This window comes from Metopolophium dirhodum, chromosome 9 (genome assembly GCF_019925205.1).
Source record: "Metopolophium dirhodum isolate CAU chromosome 9, ASM1992520v1, whole genome shotgun sequence".
Classification (NCBI taxonomy): Eukaryota; Metazoa; Arthropoda; class Insecta; order Hemiptera; family Aphididae; genus Metopolophium; species Metopolophium dirhodum.
In genome coordinates, this window is record NC_083568.1 from 23,067,743 (window position 1) to 23,088,701 (window position 20,959).

Genomic DNA, 20,959 nt, shown 5'->3' on the forward strand with positions numbered 1-20,959 from the left:
TGCTTCATAAATTATGTTTTCATTTTTTTTTATATTAATATAATTTACAAGAAAACAAGAGTTGTTTTCTTGTAGATTATATTAACTGTATTGAGTTTGTTCGATTCATAATAATATTATATGATTGTCTATGAGACGTCAAAAAAAAATGTGTTTATTGCATTTTCATTCACCTTAAAGACTAAAAGTGAACGCGAACTCGTTCAAAATTAATATAAACATTATAATATCATGTCTTCGGTGGAAACCTATTACCCTAATGTAGTATTAATAAAATTATAACAAAATTATAACATAATGTTCGAATGCGTTTTAATACAACTGAAGAAATTACATTTTTTTTTAGCGAAAATTACGATTCTTACTTTTTTTATTTATCTACTGTTGCAGTGTCCCACGGATTACCCCGTGGCTCATAATATTCCTTTAGGACAAAGCCGGAAGTAACTCTCAGTATAATATACGTATATTAAAATTTATACTATGAATAACTGAAACACCCGAATTCGGCTTTGAACAGCAGCTATACTGCAGTCGAATCCCGCAGTTCATAATACATCTGGTTTATTTATTAAACTGTGTATAATAATATTATATAGTTTTCCATTATTAAACATAAAATACACAATTCATTTTCGGCTAAACTTATAATGAATATTCACATAAAATTTAATCACGCATTCGCTTTATTTTTTTTAATAAAATTCCAGTAAAATACAATATGTACATAAATTGTTTTCAACTTTTTGGATTTAATATAATATTATTACATCAACATCTAAGACTTAACATTGTTTCGTCTATAAAATATGTGCCTTGTATGAAGTTTTCCCATAAAGTTAAATTTTTCATTAAACTCGATAAGAAAATAACCTAATTTTATCTGGTCATTATGCTAAAACTATAATATGTAAATTATATTCTTACTGTTAACCTGTATTTTGCATAGAACGTTGTTTGTATGAAATCACTCACCTGAAATCAAAAAAAATATATATATATTATATAATTTATAAAATAAAAAATACCTAATGCCATACACATGGGCATGATTTAAATTAGCATAATATTATGTTATTATGATATTATCTCATTGTCGTAATACGTTTGAACTTCAACAAGTAAAATTAGATAGTAAACAATTAAGTTGTTCGTTACGTTAGTACAACCCTACAAGTAGGTAACAATTAGTTCGTAAGGTGACCGCATATTCTACCAACGTCACACGCCTTACATTTTAAGTTAGAAAAGAGTACCTACATATATAATATTATATACTTGCAGTTAACGACTTTCGTTCGAAAATAATTTAAGAATATATCGTGATCAATATAAAATTAAAATCTTTAAACTGCACCACACCTAAATCTAATACAAACATACACAATAAGAGACCAACCCAAAACAATAATATCTCCGTAATAAAACCCGTCGTTGCTATAAACAATTAATGTGACCTACCATGACCGGTGCGGTAGTTAACCGAGACCGACCAGACAGATGTAAACGTTTTAACACACATTATATGTTTTATGATACATAAAAATGCATTGTTTGTTTTTAATATTACAATATTTGTAATTTTCATCAAGACGTTTCTCAAGTTATTTTATAATACTTAAATATTATTATTGTCAATCGACTAAATAAGGTATATCTATATAAGTGTTATATTATGTATTGTAATAAAATATGATCGATTAGATTGATTAGTTAAATTGATAAATAATTTGCACGTTTGGAAAAACCATTAAGCCGACAATTAAGTAATCGTTACAAAAACGGTTGGAGATTTAATTTTTTCACACACCATTTCATATTATGTACTGCAGTTTTAAATTTACATAAAAAAAAAGTTCACACATACCTACGCAAAATTAAACCCAACTACCACGGGCGTGTAGAACATGTGAACTCAGAACTGTTATCTATATTATTCATGTACCGATATTATTTTTTATATAAGTATATTATATTTATATATTCAAAATAATACTCAAGGTGAGTTGATATTATATAAGCAACGCCGATCGCGGTCCACTGAAACATACGCTCGCTGTTTTGTAGCCGATAGTAAGTATAATATGGAACCTAAACCGAACATAAACCAGTGAACGTTATGTTTAGTGATCCACCCTGCAGTACTTACCTATATGTACTTATATTTCATTCAGATTTTGAAAAGTCATGTAGATTCTAAAAGGGTGGTTGGCCTTTTCATTTCGTCGTAGTTTAGTCGTTGTCACGTTGTGATTTGTCCCAACACGTTAAGCGGTGTGCTGTACATATTTTTTATTATGGTACACAGCACAGCAGTTACAGTTGACAACTACCGCTGCAATAGTTTTGAGTGCAGAGAACGATTTTGTCCTTCGTAAAACGTCTTTACGTCTACAGTATATGAATTTGATTCTTAATGCAAATAGAAAATTCCCATTTTTTAATTTTCCTGAAATTTGCTGGGCTTTGGCCCACCCAATCCCCCCAACGACGACACCACTTCAAGTCACTTCAAGTAATGTGAATATAATTTCATCGACCAAACACAATTTAATCGATTGTAATTATACTTATTTGTATAGTTTTAATTATTGTTAGTTGTTATTATATGTCATGGAGTGATAGCGAATAATAGTAAATGCTTGACGCGATGCTTTGTGCGTACTTTGCCCGGAAAAAAAGTTGAAGTTGGACTATTTGTGTTTAAAAATTATATTAAAAATGAATTCCTGCTTACCGATATAAAACGCATTACAATAATAATTGTCATGATAGTATAATATATTATGTATCATTTATAAATAATATAAAAATGCCTCCCGGCTCATTAATAAATATATTTTTTTTAAGAATATTAATAATAATAATTCAAATTATTAAGATAATTGTTCTCAAAAAAAAAATAAATAAAAGATGCACATACTTTTGTAATATTATAAGAACATAACTAAAATATGATTTTGTATTCATAAAAATAAGAAATAATATCAAAACTACCTACGGCTCGTGAAAGGCCTATCAAAAATAGGCGGTCTACAAGTGAATATCCATTATCCACACGTCAAAGGTGAGCCGACGAATTTCAGATACGAATGCCACGACCATTTTCCGTACGTGTTTAAGTCGTTTCTTTTCTTTTATTATTTCTCACCACCACGTGTACACATATTACAATTATTGTTAATATATTAAAGTATTAAACTATTCAAATTTATTATAACAACGTTTGAAATCGCCAAAGTGCTTCATTTTTGTAAGTGAAGTACTGAAGTATAGGTACTATACTTTCAAACAAATGTAATGTTTCGAAACAATTTACAATTTATTTATACTGACATATTTTATTAGTAAGTGCATAAATACGATGAACACACATGTGAATAGTTTATTTAATAAAATCATTTTTAGGTTTCAATGCGAACACACGGAATACGATAATAATAATAATATTATACGTCTGTTATGTCAGTCACGACTTTCATCGCTGCGATGTGCGGTGGTTATCGTGTTTTTTGCCATGTCACCATTATCGGTGTAAAAAAATAAGTGATTGGTAAGAGCTAATTAATATCAATGGTATGCTTTGGGCTATAGGTACACTATCTTTAATGGAATGCGATCTTGTATTCTCGTCCTTAAATATTATAAATTGTAATATACTAATATAATGTTGTAGGTACACGATTGCCCTATCGATGCAGACAATACCTAATTGATCAAATGTTTCACAGGAGAACCAAAAACAATTATCGCGTGCTGATTATAGATAGGTTCGTTTACCGTAACGTACGCACTGCAGTAACGTGCATTTGAACACACGACGGTATATTGAATTTGACGAGTAGATGATATCAAAACGGCCATAATTATTGTTATTGGTTGTATTTAATGTAACACTCATAAATTAAACGCGCGTTTATAATATAGAAACCAGGAACTTGGCATACACGTTGTGTGTGCTTCTCCTTATTTGTTTTTAAATACACAACTGAATGATTTATTGTGTTCGAGCCCCTCCCTTTTTCCGTCGCTAGATCTGCCGTGCTCGTACCCATAATATAATAATACACACTACTAGATCTCTCTCCCTCTCCCGCTCCCCCCTCCCCTACTTCTCCTCCATCCCATCCCGCTCCCGCCTGCACCATTTTCTCATCACCCAGAAACGTTTGCAATGTACGCGTAAATATTCATAAAAATAAACACGTCGGCGTGTGCGACGACGACGTGAATAATTGACAAAATGATAATAAAATTACAGTCGAAATATTCGAAATATCATAAGACCGTTCCGTCGCACTTACACGCAGAGCACAATATTATATTTTATCGTATGACAAACGGCCACGCTGCGACGACAATAATATAACACAACAATAAATAATAAAATGATGATAATATTATGGTGATATGACGTGTTAAACGAACGTGTCGACCGAGGGCTAAACGACGTCACTGGCCGACCCTCAGCTTCGTCGCACACGAAAAGGCCGCCGCCGTCGTCGTTCGCGATATGGTCACACGTTACCTATGTCTTTAAATAATTGATTTGCGGGACATAGTCCGAAAATCACATAATAATATTGTAATCGATCATAAATTATATTATTTCGTTATTCAATTTAAATTAAACTATACAACAACAACAACAACAACAAATACCCACAACTCCCCACCCCCCACCCCCGATACCTGCCCTTATTTAGGACTTGACAACAATATCGTGACACACATATTTATATATATTTTCTATATGCGCGAGAAATTAATTGCTTAAGCCATTCAGTATTTAAAATTCCTACAAAAAATACTACTAAGTTGCTATTAATTATTATATACCTTGGAACTACCCTGCAAGTACTTATATTTATGTGATTTAATTATTTTTTTAGCTATTTATGTAAGTTTATTAGTTAGAAGCTGTTTTTATAGCAAAAGTTTCTCGAGTTTATGATTAATTTTTATCATAATAGGATTATAATTTTTAAACTTTTTGTTCCGTTCTATTTTGGTTTTTTTAAGGAAAATAAATTTGTTTTAGTTTAAATTAGTATAATTTGTAAGTGTACATATTTGATATTATTATTATTATTATTATTATACACAATACTTATATATATATATACATGAAATCCACATAAAACAGAATATGTTTAAATTTGTGTATAACATTAATTAACATTATTTATTTTTGAAAACATTTCCTGCAAAAATTAATATTTTATAGCTTAAAGGTCATACAATTTATAACAATAAAAATATTTGAATTAAGAATATAAATATAATTTAAAATTATTTGCTATTGTGTTTAAAAATATATTTTAATTATTTTCATTTAAAAGAATATCTACTAATATCTACAATCTATACTTATAGCAGCAGAATAAGTAAGTTATATGAATGGATATATTATTTGGGAAAACATTTTCAAATATAGCTGCTTTCGATAGGTACCTATTTAAAATAACGTTAGAAATTATTCTACAGCAATGTCTTATACTACATATTATAATATGTCATTGTGGATTATAGTCAATAAGACAGTAAACTATGTACTTACGAATATTTTGTTTGGCCTTCGAAGTTCAAACATCAATTTATGCAGATGAGAAATTATAATCTTACTCGAATTCAGTAACCGTAGAAATATATTACTGCAGGACCTATAACTTATTTTTATCGCTCAAAATATTACAATATCATAAACAAATAAAATGTGAATGTTACACATTTTATATTGTCGAAAAAATTGGACTACGCAAGGCTGTTGTAATGCCAATTTAACGACATTGCATATTTCGATGAATTGTACTCAGAATTAAAAATAAGTAAGGAAAAAATTTGATTCAAAACATCTCCGCCATTATAAATACGTAGGTAGAATATTGTTTACAAATTTTATGATTTTATTTGGTGTAAAAACCACGGATTCTGCCAAATTCGATGCCAGCGCTATTCCTATAATATACTTTTATTATAGAAAATTTGTTTCGCAAAATGTCTCTAAACAATGAGTTGATCTCGCATATTTTAGAATATTATTCTAATGCACACATGGAATACAAGCATATTATGTTATATTTTCATGATATAGGGTTTTCGGTGCAGTTAATTCGCAGCCTGGGAAAGTTTTCTCGAATACGCTCGTCGAACCACGTCGGAGGACACGTCCGACTGCGATTACGCTTAAAAACGATATTGCTAACGTTTGAAAGATAACATTATTATCATACAATATATCGGCGGCGTGGCGCGATTTCGAGCGAGACTATAATATAAGAAGCCGATCGGACCGTATTGCGGCAGTTCGATCTCGCCCGCCGCGGAGAAACTTTTTTTTTATCCGCCGAGCGCCATAAACTTTTCGAACCGAATCGGTACAACGTTTTAAAAGGTTTCGCTGGGGGGGGGGGGGGGGGTGGAAGAGGAGGGTGCGGTTCGGATCGGTTTCGGTGGATGTTTGTATATTATATTGCACTGTATACACGCGGACATTTTACGATTGTCTGAACACGCGGCGGCGGCGGCGTCTAATTTATATACCGACTTGTCGAGATATTCCAGCAACGTTACGCGTCGAAACCACCCACCCCCTCGCCGACGGGCCACAGCTGACGGAAAAAGCTCGGCGATCGTGTTATACGATTATATTTTTTTTCCCGACGACGACGACGATTGGCGATTATCGGCGAAGTAACGCGTACGACGACGAAGGGAGAAAAATCGGTGACCCATCTCTCGCGGTCCGTCGCCCCAAACACGACCCGGCGCCGCTTGGTATTATCAATTAATAATACCTCCACGTTATAATAATAATATATTATATTGCTATGTACAGTAGCCGAGATTATGAAACGGGGAGGGGTTTACGTATAAATTAAACCAAGTTTTTTTATACATTTTTCGTGTATAAATAATACATTTGTTAGGGGGAAAATGTCAAAGGGGAGGGGGGGGGGGGGTTAAACACCCCAAACCCCCTGTCTACGCCACTGGTTATGTATTATATTATGTTATACAGTCGGGCTACGTTCTATTTATATTACTGTTGTTGTTGTTGTTGTTGTCGTCGTTGTTATCATTACGATAACGCGACGGAGAGCGGCAGACGAGATTCGTTGTCGCCATCGCCATTTTCCCCAAGGCATAATTAACGTATTATTAAAATATAATATTATGATTTAAACGTCAATAATATTATGACATGGATATTACAATGTTTAATGTCCAAACGACAAGATTCCATATTACCGTCGTCGTACGTCTCGTACAGTCGTACGGTCGCGAGTCGCTACTATTTTGATGTGCTGCGCTAAAATATAATATTATGCTGTTACGTAACAAAATAAAGTTCGCAACTAATCAATCGTTAGTATACTGGTTGCGTAAAATAAAATTTATTTATTTATCGCGTTAAATAATACGTTGAATTTTTTTTTTTTTGTTAGTCAGAAAACGATAGGCACCGGTTGGAAAGGAAAAATCCCGCTGATTCCGAACAACATTAAATCACGTAATACTATTTCGATATTTTGTCACCGCGCATCGCACGATTGACATATTATGAAACAAATATTATTATTTCTCTATTACTGTCTAATTATAATATGCACTAATAGAATATTAATTTACACAACCTCACTCTATAGCCAGGGTAGACAATATTTTTCTAACGTCTCGTGCCAAAAATTAATTGACTTTTTTTCCTGCGTGCCATTAAATTATGGAATATACATATATATATATATATATATATTATATAAATAAGAAAATAATCGTGGTCTTAGAATTTATTATTAAAAAACAAAATATAATATTATAAGTATTTTAATTTTTTGCGTGCCATGATTTTCCTTGGTCATCCTTGCTCCATAGTAAGACGTTATATTAAATTATTTAGCTAAATATCTATCATAACTCCGACGGTTCGTCTACTAGTTCGTCACGATATATAAGAATGCTAGCTGACACGGCAATTGCTATTGCTAGGTTATCGTGATTGTTAAGCTCCTTTTGGGTGTAACACGGTGTGGAAGCAATGTCTCTTTAAATGTAAATTATATTATATTTTAATTTATATTCATCCCGACCGGCGTTGTCCGTGAGATTCGCTGGTGATTATGCGAGCAGTATATAATCGGGTAGTTAATATACCTGCGGTAGATCGTGGACCCCGCTTGGTGCGTACGTAAGTGTATAATTTAACTCTAAAGTATCAAGGTTATACAATCAATTAAAACAAAATTCTAACCTAACCTAACCGTACTTAAACCCGATTAATAAAAATAAACCAAATTTTTGTATTTATAGATAAAGAAGGAAAATAAAAAAAGTAATAATAAAAAAAAAAACAATGCAAGCAATTTGTCCACCGGAACCGTGGTTCGAACTCGAGACACCTGTTTAAAACCCTTGTCTGAGAACCTCCCCGGATTGGACCTCTTATTTACATTTTTCGTGGAAAAATATAGCCCATATTCTTGCCTGAGGTCTAATTTATCCCTGTACCAAATTTCATGGCAATGTCTGAAGGACAACGGTATAAACATTTTTTATATTTTATAAATATATATCGATTAATATTATTTTTTATCGAGGCTAACACAACATTCACAATATCATATTATTATACTAATATAAATATATTATACGCTTATATCTTTATTATTATAAAATAGTCTATACTATAATTATTTTAATACAGCCATTTTTACTTAAATTAAGTTTATCACATAATATACACAATTTTTCAGACGTCTGATAACGTTGTTTTGAAGTTAAAAATAGTTGATGGATGATATATTATTGTGTCTGGCCAATGTCTGGAACTATTTTACACAAGCGCGAATAATACGTCTTATTGTATCTTTATTTTAGCGAAAAATATCGAATACGTGTTTCGTCGCCGGGGACGTGTAAATTGCAAAGTTTTAAAGGGATGTCGACCATCGCTGTTTGAAAATAGTTTTCCAAAAAACCAATAGCATAACAATTTGTCGGACGCACTCGCACAGACAACAACGGATGATATACACACAATTATAGTCCGTATTTATAGCCGTTAATCTGAGACAAGTCCTCCCGTCGAGTACTTAAAATCTAAGTTAATATAAGTTAAAATATATACTTAATATATAATTTATAAAATACATAAAATACATAAAAGCAACAAAATTAATCGCCAAGAACGTGATAAATGATAATGATTGCAGTTTTAATTATGAAGTAAGTACCTATCATGAATGCACGATACTAATGATGTCGCTGACTTGTTTTTTTCACAGTCAAATTGTATTTATTTTATACATCGTATATAGTCTCAATCGATTTGTCTCCGAAAATTATTATGAATTATTGAAATGACCCATCATTGTTTCAATTATCACTATATTATCACGTAAACGCGTTCATTGCAGTTCGGTAAAATGTATAAAGCATAGATATTCCGATCCTATAATATTCACTGCAGGGTAGAAGTCAGAAAAGAAAAATAATGACGTCCAAGAGAGTACTAGACGATGGACCGCGCTCGGAAAACGGATTCCGGATACACTTCAACGTCATCGGCGGTGTCTGTCACCACATATTATTATTATTATTATTATTATGCCTATATGATATTATATCCTCATCGACATCCGACGACTCTTCACGTCAACGACGCGCGACGGTAGTACTTTTTTCCTATATAATATATTTATTATACTATGTAAGTACGCACTATAATAGTCGTCGAACGTCGATTTATCATCATTCGGATCTTCTCTCGATTGTTCAGTTTTCGAAAATAAAAACTGACACGCGAATATGTCACCCCTCTCTTGGCCCGGAACCGGGGACAAACGATGAATTACAATAATAATAATACTATGATATACACGCCCGCGCCGACGATCCGCGGACAACGATAAGAAGACCGTACAAGATTATCTAAAACAATAATAATATTATAAACTGTGTTTAAAACCGTTCGTCCGAAGTATTGTGTCTACCGAACCGCAATCGAATGCCGTCGCCCATATCGTGCTCGCGCGTCTTAATAATAATATTACACAGATCCAATAAAATATGTGCGGTCGAATAGAGATGATAGCTCGTAACAGACGTATTTTGTTTCGTGTCGAACATAAATAATAATATTATATTATATATAAAAACGAAATGGTTTATTCCGAACGAGTACGAATGAGAAATGTTGAAAAATGATCCCTAAGAAACAGTATTGACATGATATTATAATCAAATAAATAAACCGATAAATCCAGAAAACTGTGGTCAACTTGACGTAATATTTTATAAAATTTTAATTTACATTATCAACGGTATTCAACGGTATTCAACGGTATGATAACAAGCACCTAGGTATTTTTAAACCAACGCAACTATTTTTTTTTTAAGTTAGGTTCGTTATTAGTTTTCTAAATTGATTTTTAAGTCTTTATTGTCTAAAGTGTTTTTTGGTATACTATGTTAATATGTTAAATTATCATTGATTTTTATTTTTTGTTAAATAAATACCATAAACATTGAATGGAAGGATATTTTATTCATTATCTTTTTTTTTTCATTTTGATACAGCAATGTCTGAGCTAGCTACCCGAGCTAATGCGAAAATTGATTGATCTGCAATATATTATTCTATCTTTGTACGAAGAGTTCAAATAAAACACGTACTACAATGTGCCAAATAATATCAATTGTAGAAAACCACATCATTTTATAAACTTATAATTATAATATAATTATGTTATTATATTATGTTCTCATCATCACTATAAACATATTATATTTTGTATAATTTTATTCATTTTTACATCAAATTTTTGAACTACTTTAAACAAATTACTATATTTCTTAAGAACGCATGTCTATGAATTTACTATTAGCAAATAATATGTGTATGTTACGACCTTTAAAAAACTTGTTGGGTATCTTCTATTAAAATGTCTAATGTAAGCTATGGAAAGAAATACATTTATGAATTTAAAAATAAACTACAAATAACAGTATAACTAAAAATAGAAATAAGGTTTTAATAATTATCGTATATAAATAAAAAAATATAGATAAGTATAGCTATTAGCTACATTCTTATTTACAAAAAAAAAATATAAAATCTTGTACCTATGGGCAGCGTGAGAGTTTGAAATTTGAATTTTATATAATTTGTATTTGTGTCACAGTATTCGTATTAGTCAGTAGGTACCTACATAATATTTGTTACAAACGGACATCACACCAGTATGCAGCTGTACAATCGATATAAATCGTTGCCAAATATGTCATTGCAGTCAATTTCGTCAGTCGAAGCACCTAAAGTCGGTTGGCCGTTCATAACCGATTTAATGAATAATGATCCAGGTGTTCAGCGATCTCCGTGAAAATCCGGATGATTAGGAAATCAGATTTCTAATTAATACAACATAATATTATTATTACATAAATCATGCGACTAATGAGTCGTTGTCAATGGATTCATAATTAATTAATGATTGGCCGGTGATAACCTGGAGTCCGATTCGTCGATTAGACAACAATAATAATAATATGCAGCAGTTCCGTTTACAGGCATCAGATTCGGTTTGGCCGTTTCACAGGGCGCCAGCTTAGCGCCGCGCCGCATGCTTCCTTCAATCGTACTTCCGGTTTTCCGTTCATCGGCAGTAGCCCGCAACTATGCATCGACCACTTGGACGGTGTCCATGCTGGTAAGATGATTACTGCGATATTTGACCGACCGTGCGGATGACAAAAAAATTTAATTTAGTCGATCGGTTCGCGAATCACAACTACAATGGTTAGTTTTCCAATAAATGTTCGAATTTTATTATTCGTTGTGTGCCGTTGGTAGTTAATTGTGTTGTTTGTTTTGTAACTATTAAACTCTCGGGGTACTCTTAAGGTACCTTATTGTTTTTAATTATTTTTTTTTAAAATATAAATTAAATATTCATTAGTGTTTATCACTTGAGTGTATATTGTAGCAAAATTCCATATTATATCAATTTAGGTTATTTATACGTTATTTTTATATAAATTGAAATCGAACCTACAAAAATAAACATCAAACAGTTGTATAATTTTGCGAAAGTCACTTACATATCTCGAGCTATAAATAATATAATTGTATTCAAAATCACGATAATATAATAAATGTTAAAGTAACGTATAGAGAAAACGATATTAAAAATGTATACTCGCGATCTCTGGTGATAGAATAGTTTTCTTAGTATACCGTACGGTAGCAACATTGTTATAACGGTACGATAGAGCCAGTGTAAGCGCAAAACTAGTAAAACTAAAGTTGATTGAATGGTCCAACAGATAGCGTCCAGTTAAAGAACCGTAGTTTTGTACTTGAAACATGTATATATATATTTATAAAGTGGACCTAAAAACGTGGACTTAAAATAACCTCCAGTCGGCGGACAGTTGAACAATTGAACAATTTTTAACTAAAAACGTAGTTTTCGTTTATTAGATTTGTATAACGATCGTTTTATAACACATTCACACAAACAGAACAATTGTCGAATAAAATATAATAATGTGTGCACGGTACATAGTCAATAAAAAAATAATATTTGCTCATCGATGCTTAAAATGACATATATATATGTTAACGATTGTCCTTATTTATTTAACATTTATAGACATGTTATGTTGAAATGTCGGACGCACAAAACACTGGTAGCCAATTCCAACAAGCAAGTCTTAAAATTATACAAAAAAGAGTCGATTTTCGATTTTAGTCGTGTTTTACAAAACTAAAAGATTATTTCAATATAATATATACTGCCATCCGAATGACGAGGAACGAGTTTCTGCAATGTGTTTGGACGCGTATAAAACTAATATTCTTATAAATACCTACCTACTTTTAATGACAATTTTCCTCGACAAGTGACTGAAAATGTTTGTGCTACATTTTAGTCCGCAATTATTATTGTTGTAAATGTAGGTAGGTACTGTCTAGGCAATAATGTTTACCTATAGTAAAAACGAAATCACGACTGTACGAGAAACATCTGTAAACTTATTTAAATTGTTAAATTTACATGGAAGGAATTTATATTGTTGGAATAGTAACCGTATATGCGATCGTAGATAACCTATCGGTTTTTTTTTCAATAGAATGAAATGTGTCTTCTCTCCCGTGTCCCTATATAAAGGCGGTTTCATTTATCTTCTTATATTTCCCTTTTTTGTACTTTTCCGCATAATATATTCTAATATAAACTATTGGTTCAAAATAAAAAAAAAATGTATTCAAATAAATTGATACGTCCGTTGTCAAATGCAATTGATTTACAGCTTCATGTAAATTATATATTTATAGTAAGTGGTCACATATAATAGGGTTTAAATATTAAAACCTAATATGCGAATAATTTTCTTCGCTCCAACGAGTCTAATAAGTAATAACTTTGTGCCTATTACGACATTGAACATTAATAGCAAACGTTGTTTTGTTATGACTTATAGTAAGTTTAAATTACGTACCAAATGGACTTAACAGTAATAATCCTAAAAAAAAAAACATAACTTTCTTTTTAAATTGTTTTTCACCCGCCAAAAATACATTTAATATAGCAGAAAAATAGAAAATTGACAATTTGTTGTATTGACTTTACAAACTTTTTTAAACTTTATTATGTAATTAAATTACATTCATAATGATATTATTAACCTCATCGTATACACAGTGTTTTTAATTAATTTACTTGACGTTTGGATGTTCAAACAACTTTAAATTAATTAACAGATAATGAATAATTACTTTGAAAAAAAAACCTTCAAGTTATTTTTCAAAAATCAAAATACTCTGCTATTTTGTTTGTAATATTTTTGATGCGCTATTATACACCAATGCGCTTATTACACTTTATTTTGTTTGCTAATATAATTAAAACAGCTGTGAAAAAAAAAAACATTATTATATACAGCGATGAGCCCACGAAATTCGTGGAATTCAGCCTCTATTTACTATCAGTTATTCATGAGAAATTAATTAATGCATACAACGAGAGTCACAAATATAAAAAAATATTAAACCATTGAGTAAACATTATCACTAAGTATATTATATTATTCTCTATTGTTATGCGTTTCATTCGTGACTATAATAATATTATTATGTTGCACTCATAATTATTATTCCAAACATGATTTGTGCACACACGATTATCTATTTTATAACTCAATTGTGTATTTCAATTTGTTTGTTTTTCTTTAAACTACTTAACCGATTATAATAACATAATAATACACTATACACAATACCTATAATATAATACTAAACTCTATCCTATTTTAAAAATGGATCTCGAGTATTGTTTAGTTCTCAGAAAACTCATCATAACAATAATAATATTCGAAAAAAAGTAGGATTAACAGTTATGTCTTATGTCTAGTATTGCATGAAAAAATATATAGATGTATAATATTATCCCAAGGATCATAATTGGTTACCTTTATTTGCTTGTCACAACTCGTTAATCGTTTGCATATTGTTGGAGGTATTTATAACATTCGTTTTAAATTTTTATTTCACAATCTGTTCATAAAATATGTCAAACAATAAGCGAATGTGATGATGATGACAATATGTGAGTGAAAAAAAGACACGATTTGCAGATCGATTTTATTACAATATGAACATTTATAATTCATGCAACTCGTTTATATTCTAGTGATCATTGTCAATCGTAATTAAAAGTGTTCAGTTAAATTTGTTTGTCGTCCGTGTATGTATAATGGTATTAAGATTACAGATCAAGACGTATACATTTTAACGTCTTTATCTGCACAGACCAAGTGAAAGATAAGAAAGTAGTTTTTTTATTTTTCCAACACTGTTTGAGACTGTCGACGGATTAGAGGTTGAACCATCGTCGTATCATGGCTGCCTCGATCTCATACGAACATGGTATATTATGTCAATGCATAGTATTATAGTTGCTATACTATTTGAATGAATTTGAATGTTCAATGTCCATTTATATTTTCACAAATTATACACACAAATCCACGTGCGGGCTGTAAATTAATACGATGTCCAATAATTCCCAAACGTTGATGTATCGGAAAAGGACAACCGTGAAATCTGACGTGAAATTGCTATCAATTGTATCATTCAGCGATCGATTTCAGTTATTAATATAAAATAAATGTAACGATGTAAGATAATAATATTTTACGTTTCATTAAGCCTGGGCTATAATACACTGTGTTTTCCGACGCGTTTCGCAACGTTTTTTACTGCATCAGCCGTACCTACTGCAATTATGTAATAAAATCAGCGTTTTCCGTCATCGGCAAAGACCATAGAAATTTCAAAACGGCTACAATATTATTATATGAATCAAGAGTTGGCGGTTTTTTTAATACTTTGTCGTTTCATCGGAAAAAACGCGGCGATTCACATCCGTCGTGTATATAGTCCCTCAAGCGTATAACAATAAAATATATTAAATTCGTCGGAAAACCATCGCGGAATACGAAACGCGTCGGAAAACGCCGCTTCATATTTTTCTCGATGATTATTTACACTTCAATTTTCCGCAGTCTTCCACAATTATTTCGGTACACAAATATAGGTCACTGAAATTCATACTCGTGTAGAGTGTTCACAGGTCGACGACCGCAAAATGCATAATAATCGCTATGGCGTTATCAATGATAATATTATGTAATAATAACGAAAACGCCGGTAAAACATGGGGCGATCCGAGCGGGGAGTGGTGACACAGCGCTTCCTTGCAACGTCTGACGATGATGGTCCTCCATAAACGCGGTGTCAATAATAAGACGATGCACAAAATATGTAACACGAAATGAGACAATTTACATAATAACGTCGTGGGTACCTGCTCGCCAATAAGTCGGGACACGCGACGCAATAATAATATATTGTGCGATCGAAATTGAAATTCCAACGGCGGGCGGTGTCGTCCGATCGTATATACTTTTCGTTCATCAGGACGCGAACACGACCGACCGACCGACCTACGTCGCGCGGGCATCTGGTATCCTGCCAACGACGTATTGTAATATACTGCTGGTATATGCGGTTTATATACACGGATATATGTATTATACATACGTACAACTGGTACCGTTGTGTAGGTAGGTACGTGTAGAGGTACGTGACGCCGGTTAGGAGCGATTTTAGGGTCTGATTATGTGAACTACAGACGTCCTAGGAATTCGTCGATTTCGAGTCACCCGCGACTATATCGTTTTTGTTGATACTCTGCACTGTATAAGAGTCTACAGTACCATAATATTATTATTATTATTATTATAGTATATAATATACCAATACACAAGTATACATCATATTCTCCGGGTTCGAGATAGTGACGTTATTTCTCTCTAATGTACTGCTAATTACGCGTCAGTGGGACATTTCCAAAGTGAAATTTTGAAGTGAAATTAAACATTTTTATATTTATATTATTAATTTCAAATAAAACTGTATTCGTTTTTCAGACCAAACTGCGTAATATTCTGACATTCTGTTCGATAAATTATCAAATTCAATACATTTTCAACGAGTTTTGTTTCAAAAATGTACGTTTCCTGTATAGTTTTAATTTTAAAACTATTAAATTCTTTCTCGGAATTTCTTCAAAAAATAAATTTCTAATATTTAACACCACGCTTGCCTGGATTACAAACCGTATTCTTTGTGATGAGTGATGACTATCAGCGGTCGAAGTGACTAAGAAAAAGTTACTCAATTTTTTATACTTAGCATCGTCATAAATTGAACTTAATAAATGTCCACTCGCAACATGTAGTAATTTTTTTTTATAAAATACATAAGAAGAATCAGAATTTTGGACACTGCACGAGATGAATGAGGGAAAATACTGGAACCAGGTCCTTAGGTCCAACGTGCAATTCAAAAATCACATCGTTATCCGTTAATGCCGAGACTTGTAAAAAAAAAAAATGTAATGTATTATATAGCTTAATATAATGTGGATTTGATGTTAAACCTACAATACTGTGAAATACTACAATTTAGGCGTTATAGCTATACAATAATATTCGCGTTATTTATTCATGAGATATACAGTACAAAATATAAAAAAAACACACAAGTCAAAACACGATGAAACATATAATAATAATATGCTAAATGATATATCATGTTGAATATTATTAACTGTGGGCTATAATAATATAATAACATAATAATATAATATGCCAAATGACATAATATGTTGAATATTATTAATTGTAGGCTATAGTTTATAGGAAAATGGTTAGACCAGTTTAAAGAAAAATCAGTTACGACGGTTTTCCTGCAGCGTCAAATGATGGAACAGCACGGCCGCGACCTATGTCCGATAGTGACGCTGGACGCCAAAAATGTACCTATTATAGGTCGCGTCTGACGCGGCCGTGCTTTTCCACTGTTCGACGCTGCAGGGAAACCGTATACCTTAACAAAATATTAAATATTCGAATGAAAAACGGTTGTGGGTGCCTTAAAAACAGTGTCGGCGAGGTACGCTGAGCACAATAGTATATTTTATAATTTAAACAAAACTATTTAGTCCTATGATAAGTTCATTTCGGTATAGAGAGGCAATATTATTATTATTGTTGATGTTACTCCGTAGCGGTTCATTTGAATATTATAAAAAAAGAAGAACCTCAATCAATTTTCTCGTCGAATTTCCCTGATCTAAATTTAAATTTAACATTGGATTTGAATTGGAAATTTAAATCGATATTCGATACCTGCAAACGCGATTTTGTCGACGTACATTTTAACGAGTAGCGCAAAAATACGGTTGTTTAAAGCTTATAACTTTTGCATGAAAAAAAAATATAAAAATAGTTTTAAAAAATAATCCGTCGTCGAAGAAGTAAGTTATTCTCGTTTCCGAATAAAAATTATTTATTGTGATTTGAAAAATCGTATTCAGACCACACTCTCTTGTTTCGGGTTTGATTAATTGTAGCTTTGCCCGCAGATAATATTATTTACGGTAGTAGAATAATGCCAAATTTTAAATTACGAAACGTCTTACAGGTGATAAACATATTATTATATTGCAAGTGCAAAAATGCACAATACCAGCTACATAATATTATTGTAATGCTGTAATGTACATTTTCAAAACATTATTTTCCTGATGGAATTCATGTCATCCATTTTCTTTTTGTGCTTTGTATAATAGTCGTTTTATCACGGTCGGTACGTCACGTTTGTGTTACCGAACCGTGACCATCCGTCCAACATCTAATACCGTTAAGTATAGCTTAACTGCAATATTATTATGCGACATAATCCACGCGGCTAATGGCTATTAGAATAGGTAAGAAGTCGAATTCTATTAAAAACCGTCCAAAAGTCGTCTCAAATCTTCGTTTAAATCGTATTATACGTAATTATTACATTATTATTGTCAACAAATTTTAATTTCCGTTTATTAATAGGTACCCGTTATTAATTGTATATTTTACATAATTTTTGCGACGCTCACGTAATATTTATTAAATTATCATCGAACGTTACGCATTCTATGATATTCATTAGAACCGCATACTCGGTACTAATAATACGAAGAATTTTATCTCTCCAATTGATCCGAAGGAATTTCACCATTGTTACTTCTCGCACCACTGCGAATGCAATGATTTACGCATGTGAAATAAATAAAAATTTTACAATTTATTGCGAACGTAGGTTTTCGGTTTTCTTAAAAACAGAAAAGCGTATAACTTAAAATATAAAGTTAGTTGCTTGGTACGTTAGTGTGTATTATTGATGACCACTAATTAAACATTTTACATTTTATAATAATAATATTATATAATTGAATAGAACTGATACATATTATTTTTAACAATAACTATGACTGCATTCGCATTATTTTATTTCACGGATTTGAACTTTACTAAATATACACTTGTGCTGGAGTTCGCTGTTTAAATTTTAGAAAAATAATCACCCTTTATCGTAATTTAATTTATTTTATAAAAATCTTGACCAACTGATTTCCAAGTCCGATTTGGCAATTAAGTTTTTAAAACTGAAAATTATCATCACACACACTTAATGCTAGCAGGTGTCATTTAAAAGTACCTAGGGGGGGGGGGGAGATATATTTTAGCATGTTGGCAATATTCTTTTGAACTCTATTATAAGGTAAGTGTAGATCTTTTACAATCTTAGAAATTTTATTTTAACACCGTTTTTACATTGATCCGTACAACAATGCAATACCATTGCGGGCATATCTATACTGCATATACACTCAAGTTAAACACAAAACCGCCATAGTTCAAGATGTTAGGTACATGTGCGGGAATGTTCTGTTGGTTTTACAATTACATTTGTGTATTTTTAGTAAAAAACGAAAACACTTAAATATGTAAAAACTCACATTAGACCTAATGTAGGTACCTCGCTATGTATTGAAAGTCGAGTTTTTCAATAATAACAATCGTCAAGCTACAACTTACACTGGGGACCGAAGAAAAAAAAACAAAGGAAACACCTGACAACTAACATTTTGATGGAATTTTTTACCGGAAAAAATAAATAAATACGAAACAAGAAAATGAACCTACATCGAAAAAGTTTGTTAATTTTAAAACTCTAGTTATATTTACATTATGAAGAGGAGTCTTTTTTGTTACAATAACTGATTATTTTTTCGCACTATTATTATTTATTTGCTTACGTTTTTGCACAACGGTTGAGTGTTAACTTCTTTAATATTCGTTAAACATACAAAGTTTGAACAATTATATTTTGTTTATCTTGTGAATTTTATATTACTGCTCCACAAAACATATACATTTTAAACTTGTTGATAGATACGCTAAACATATAAAACGTGATCAAATAAATAATTTGCATTTGGATTTTCCTTTCACAGTCCTGATTATTTTCAGTTATTTCAAATTTCACGTTCCAATATTACTATATTAGGTGAAATTGATATAGGTACGTGCGTTCAAATTTAATAAAACTGAAATAATTTTAAATATAGGATCGAAACCTAAAAGATTTAAATTATATTAAATATTCAAGAAAATCTTTTCAACGACAAAAATGAAGCGTAATATTATATAATATTGAAACGAAATGTAATTTTGGATAAAGTTTTGACTTTTAAATAAAACGTGATTTGAGTATAAATAAATATTATAATACACGAAGTTTTTTACCGAAAAAATGCGTTAAAAATATTTATATATATATCTAAACTAAGCTTTGCGTATCATTTCATATGATTTTATTAAATTACATCTCAACTTTTCACTAGAATTGCACATATTTGGCGGACGAATAAGTAGTCCATCACTCATCACGTCTTAAATATAAAGTACCTATATAACAAAATCATAATGATTGAAAACAATTTTACTATTTGTGGGTCGACGTAAAATAATGTTTTAATTCCCAATAACTTATACAGTCGTACGTGGATTGTAACATACCAATACACTTACCTATTATAGGGAAAAGAACATGAGAATATATTATTAAACGCATCGCAATTTAAATTTTATTATATAACATTTATATACTATTTTTTTTTATATATTATATAATAGTATTTACAACGAGAAATCCTTACCAATAAGCATTCACGTAGATCCGCATTAACTACCAATAAACTGCTATAAATGGTATCAGCAATATTGGATAGACTGTTTCGAATGTAAACCTATATTTTAATTGATTGTTTTAAAATAATAATATATTGTGTACCTACCTACTGGCTACGACTGTCGCGTACAAAACTATAAAACTATTGATTTCGTTTATTGTTCTAAAAATGAATTGTATTCTCTATAATATTATGTTTTATATAATATTATTACGATTTAACATCGCAACCATTTTATAGATGGATTCTATTTTATCAACATAATATTTAATAGGTATGCCATTAAATTACATTTGTCAAATGGCTATTCAGAA

At 31.2% G+C, this 20,959-nt stretch overlaps 1 protein-coding gene across 1 annotated transcript in view; it reads right to left on the bottom strand.

Annotated features, from left to right (window-relative positions):
- Positions 1–946: 946 nt before the first annotated feature.
- The window catches only part of LOC132951578 (uncharacterized), a 153,101-nt gene continuing 133,088 nt past the window's right edge, over positions 947–20,959 (bottom strand). Inside the window, exon 3 of the mRNA XM_061023351.1 lies at positions 947–975. Coding sequence (XP_060879334.1) covers positions 968–975 — 8 coding nt within the window. The 3' untranslated portion in view covers positions 947–967. The remainder of the gene's footprint in view (positions 976–20,959) is intronic.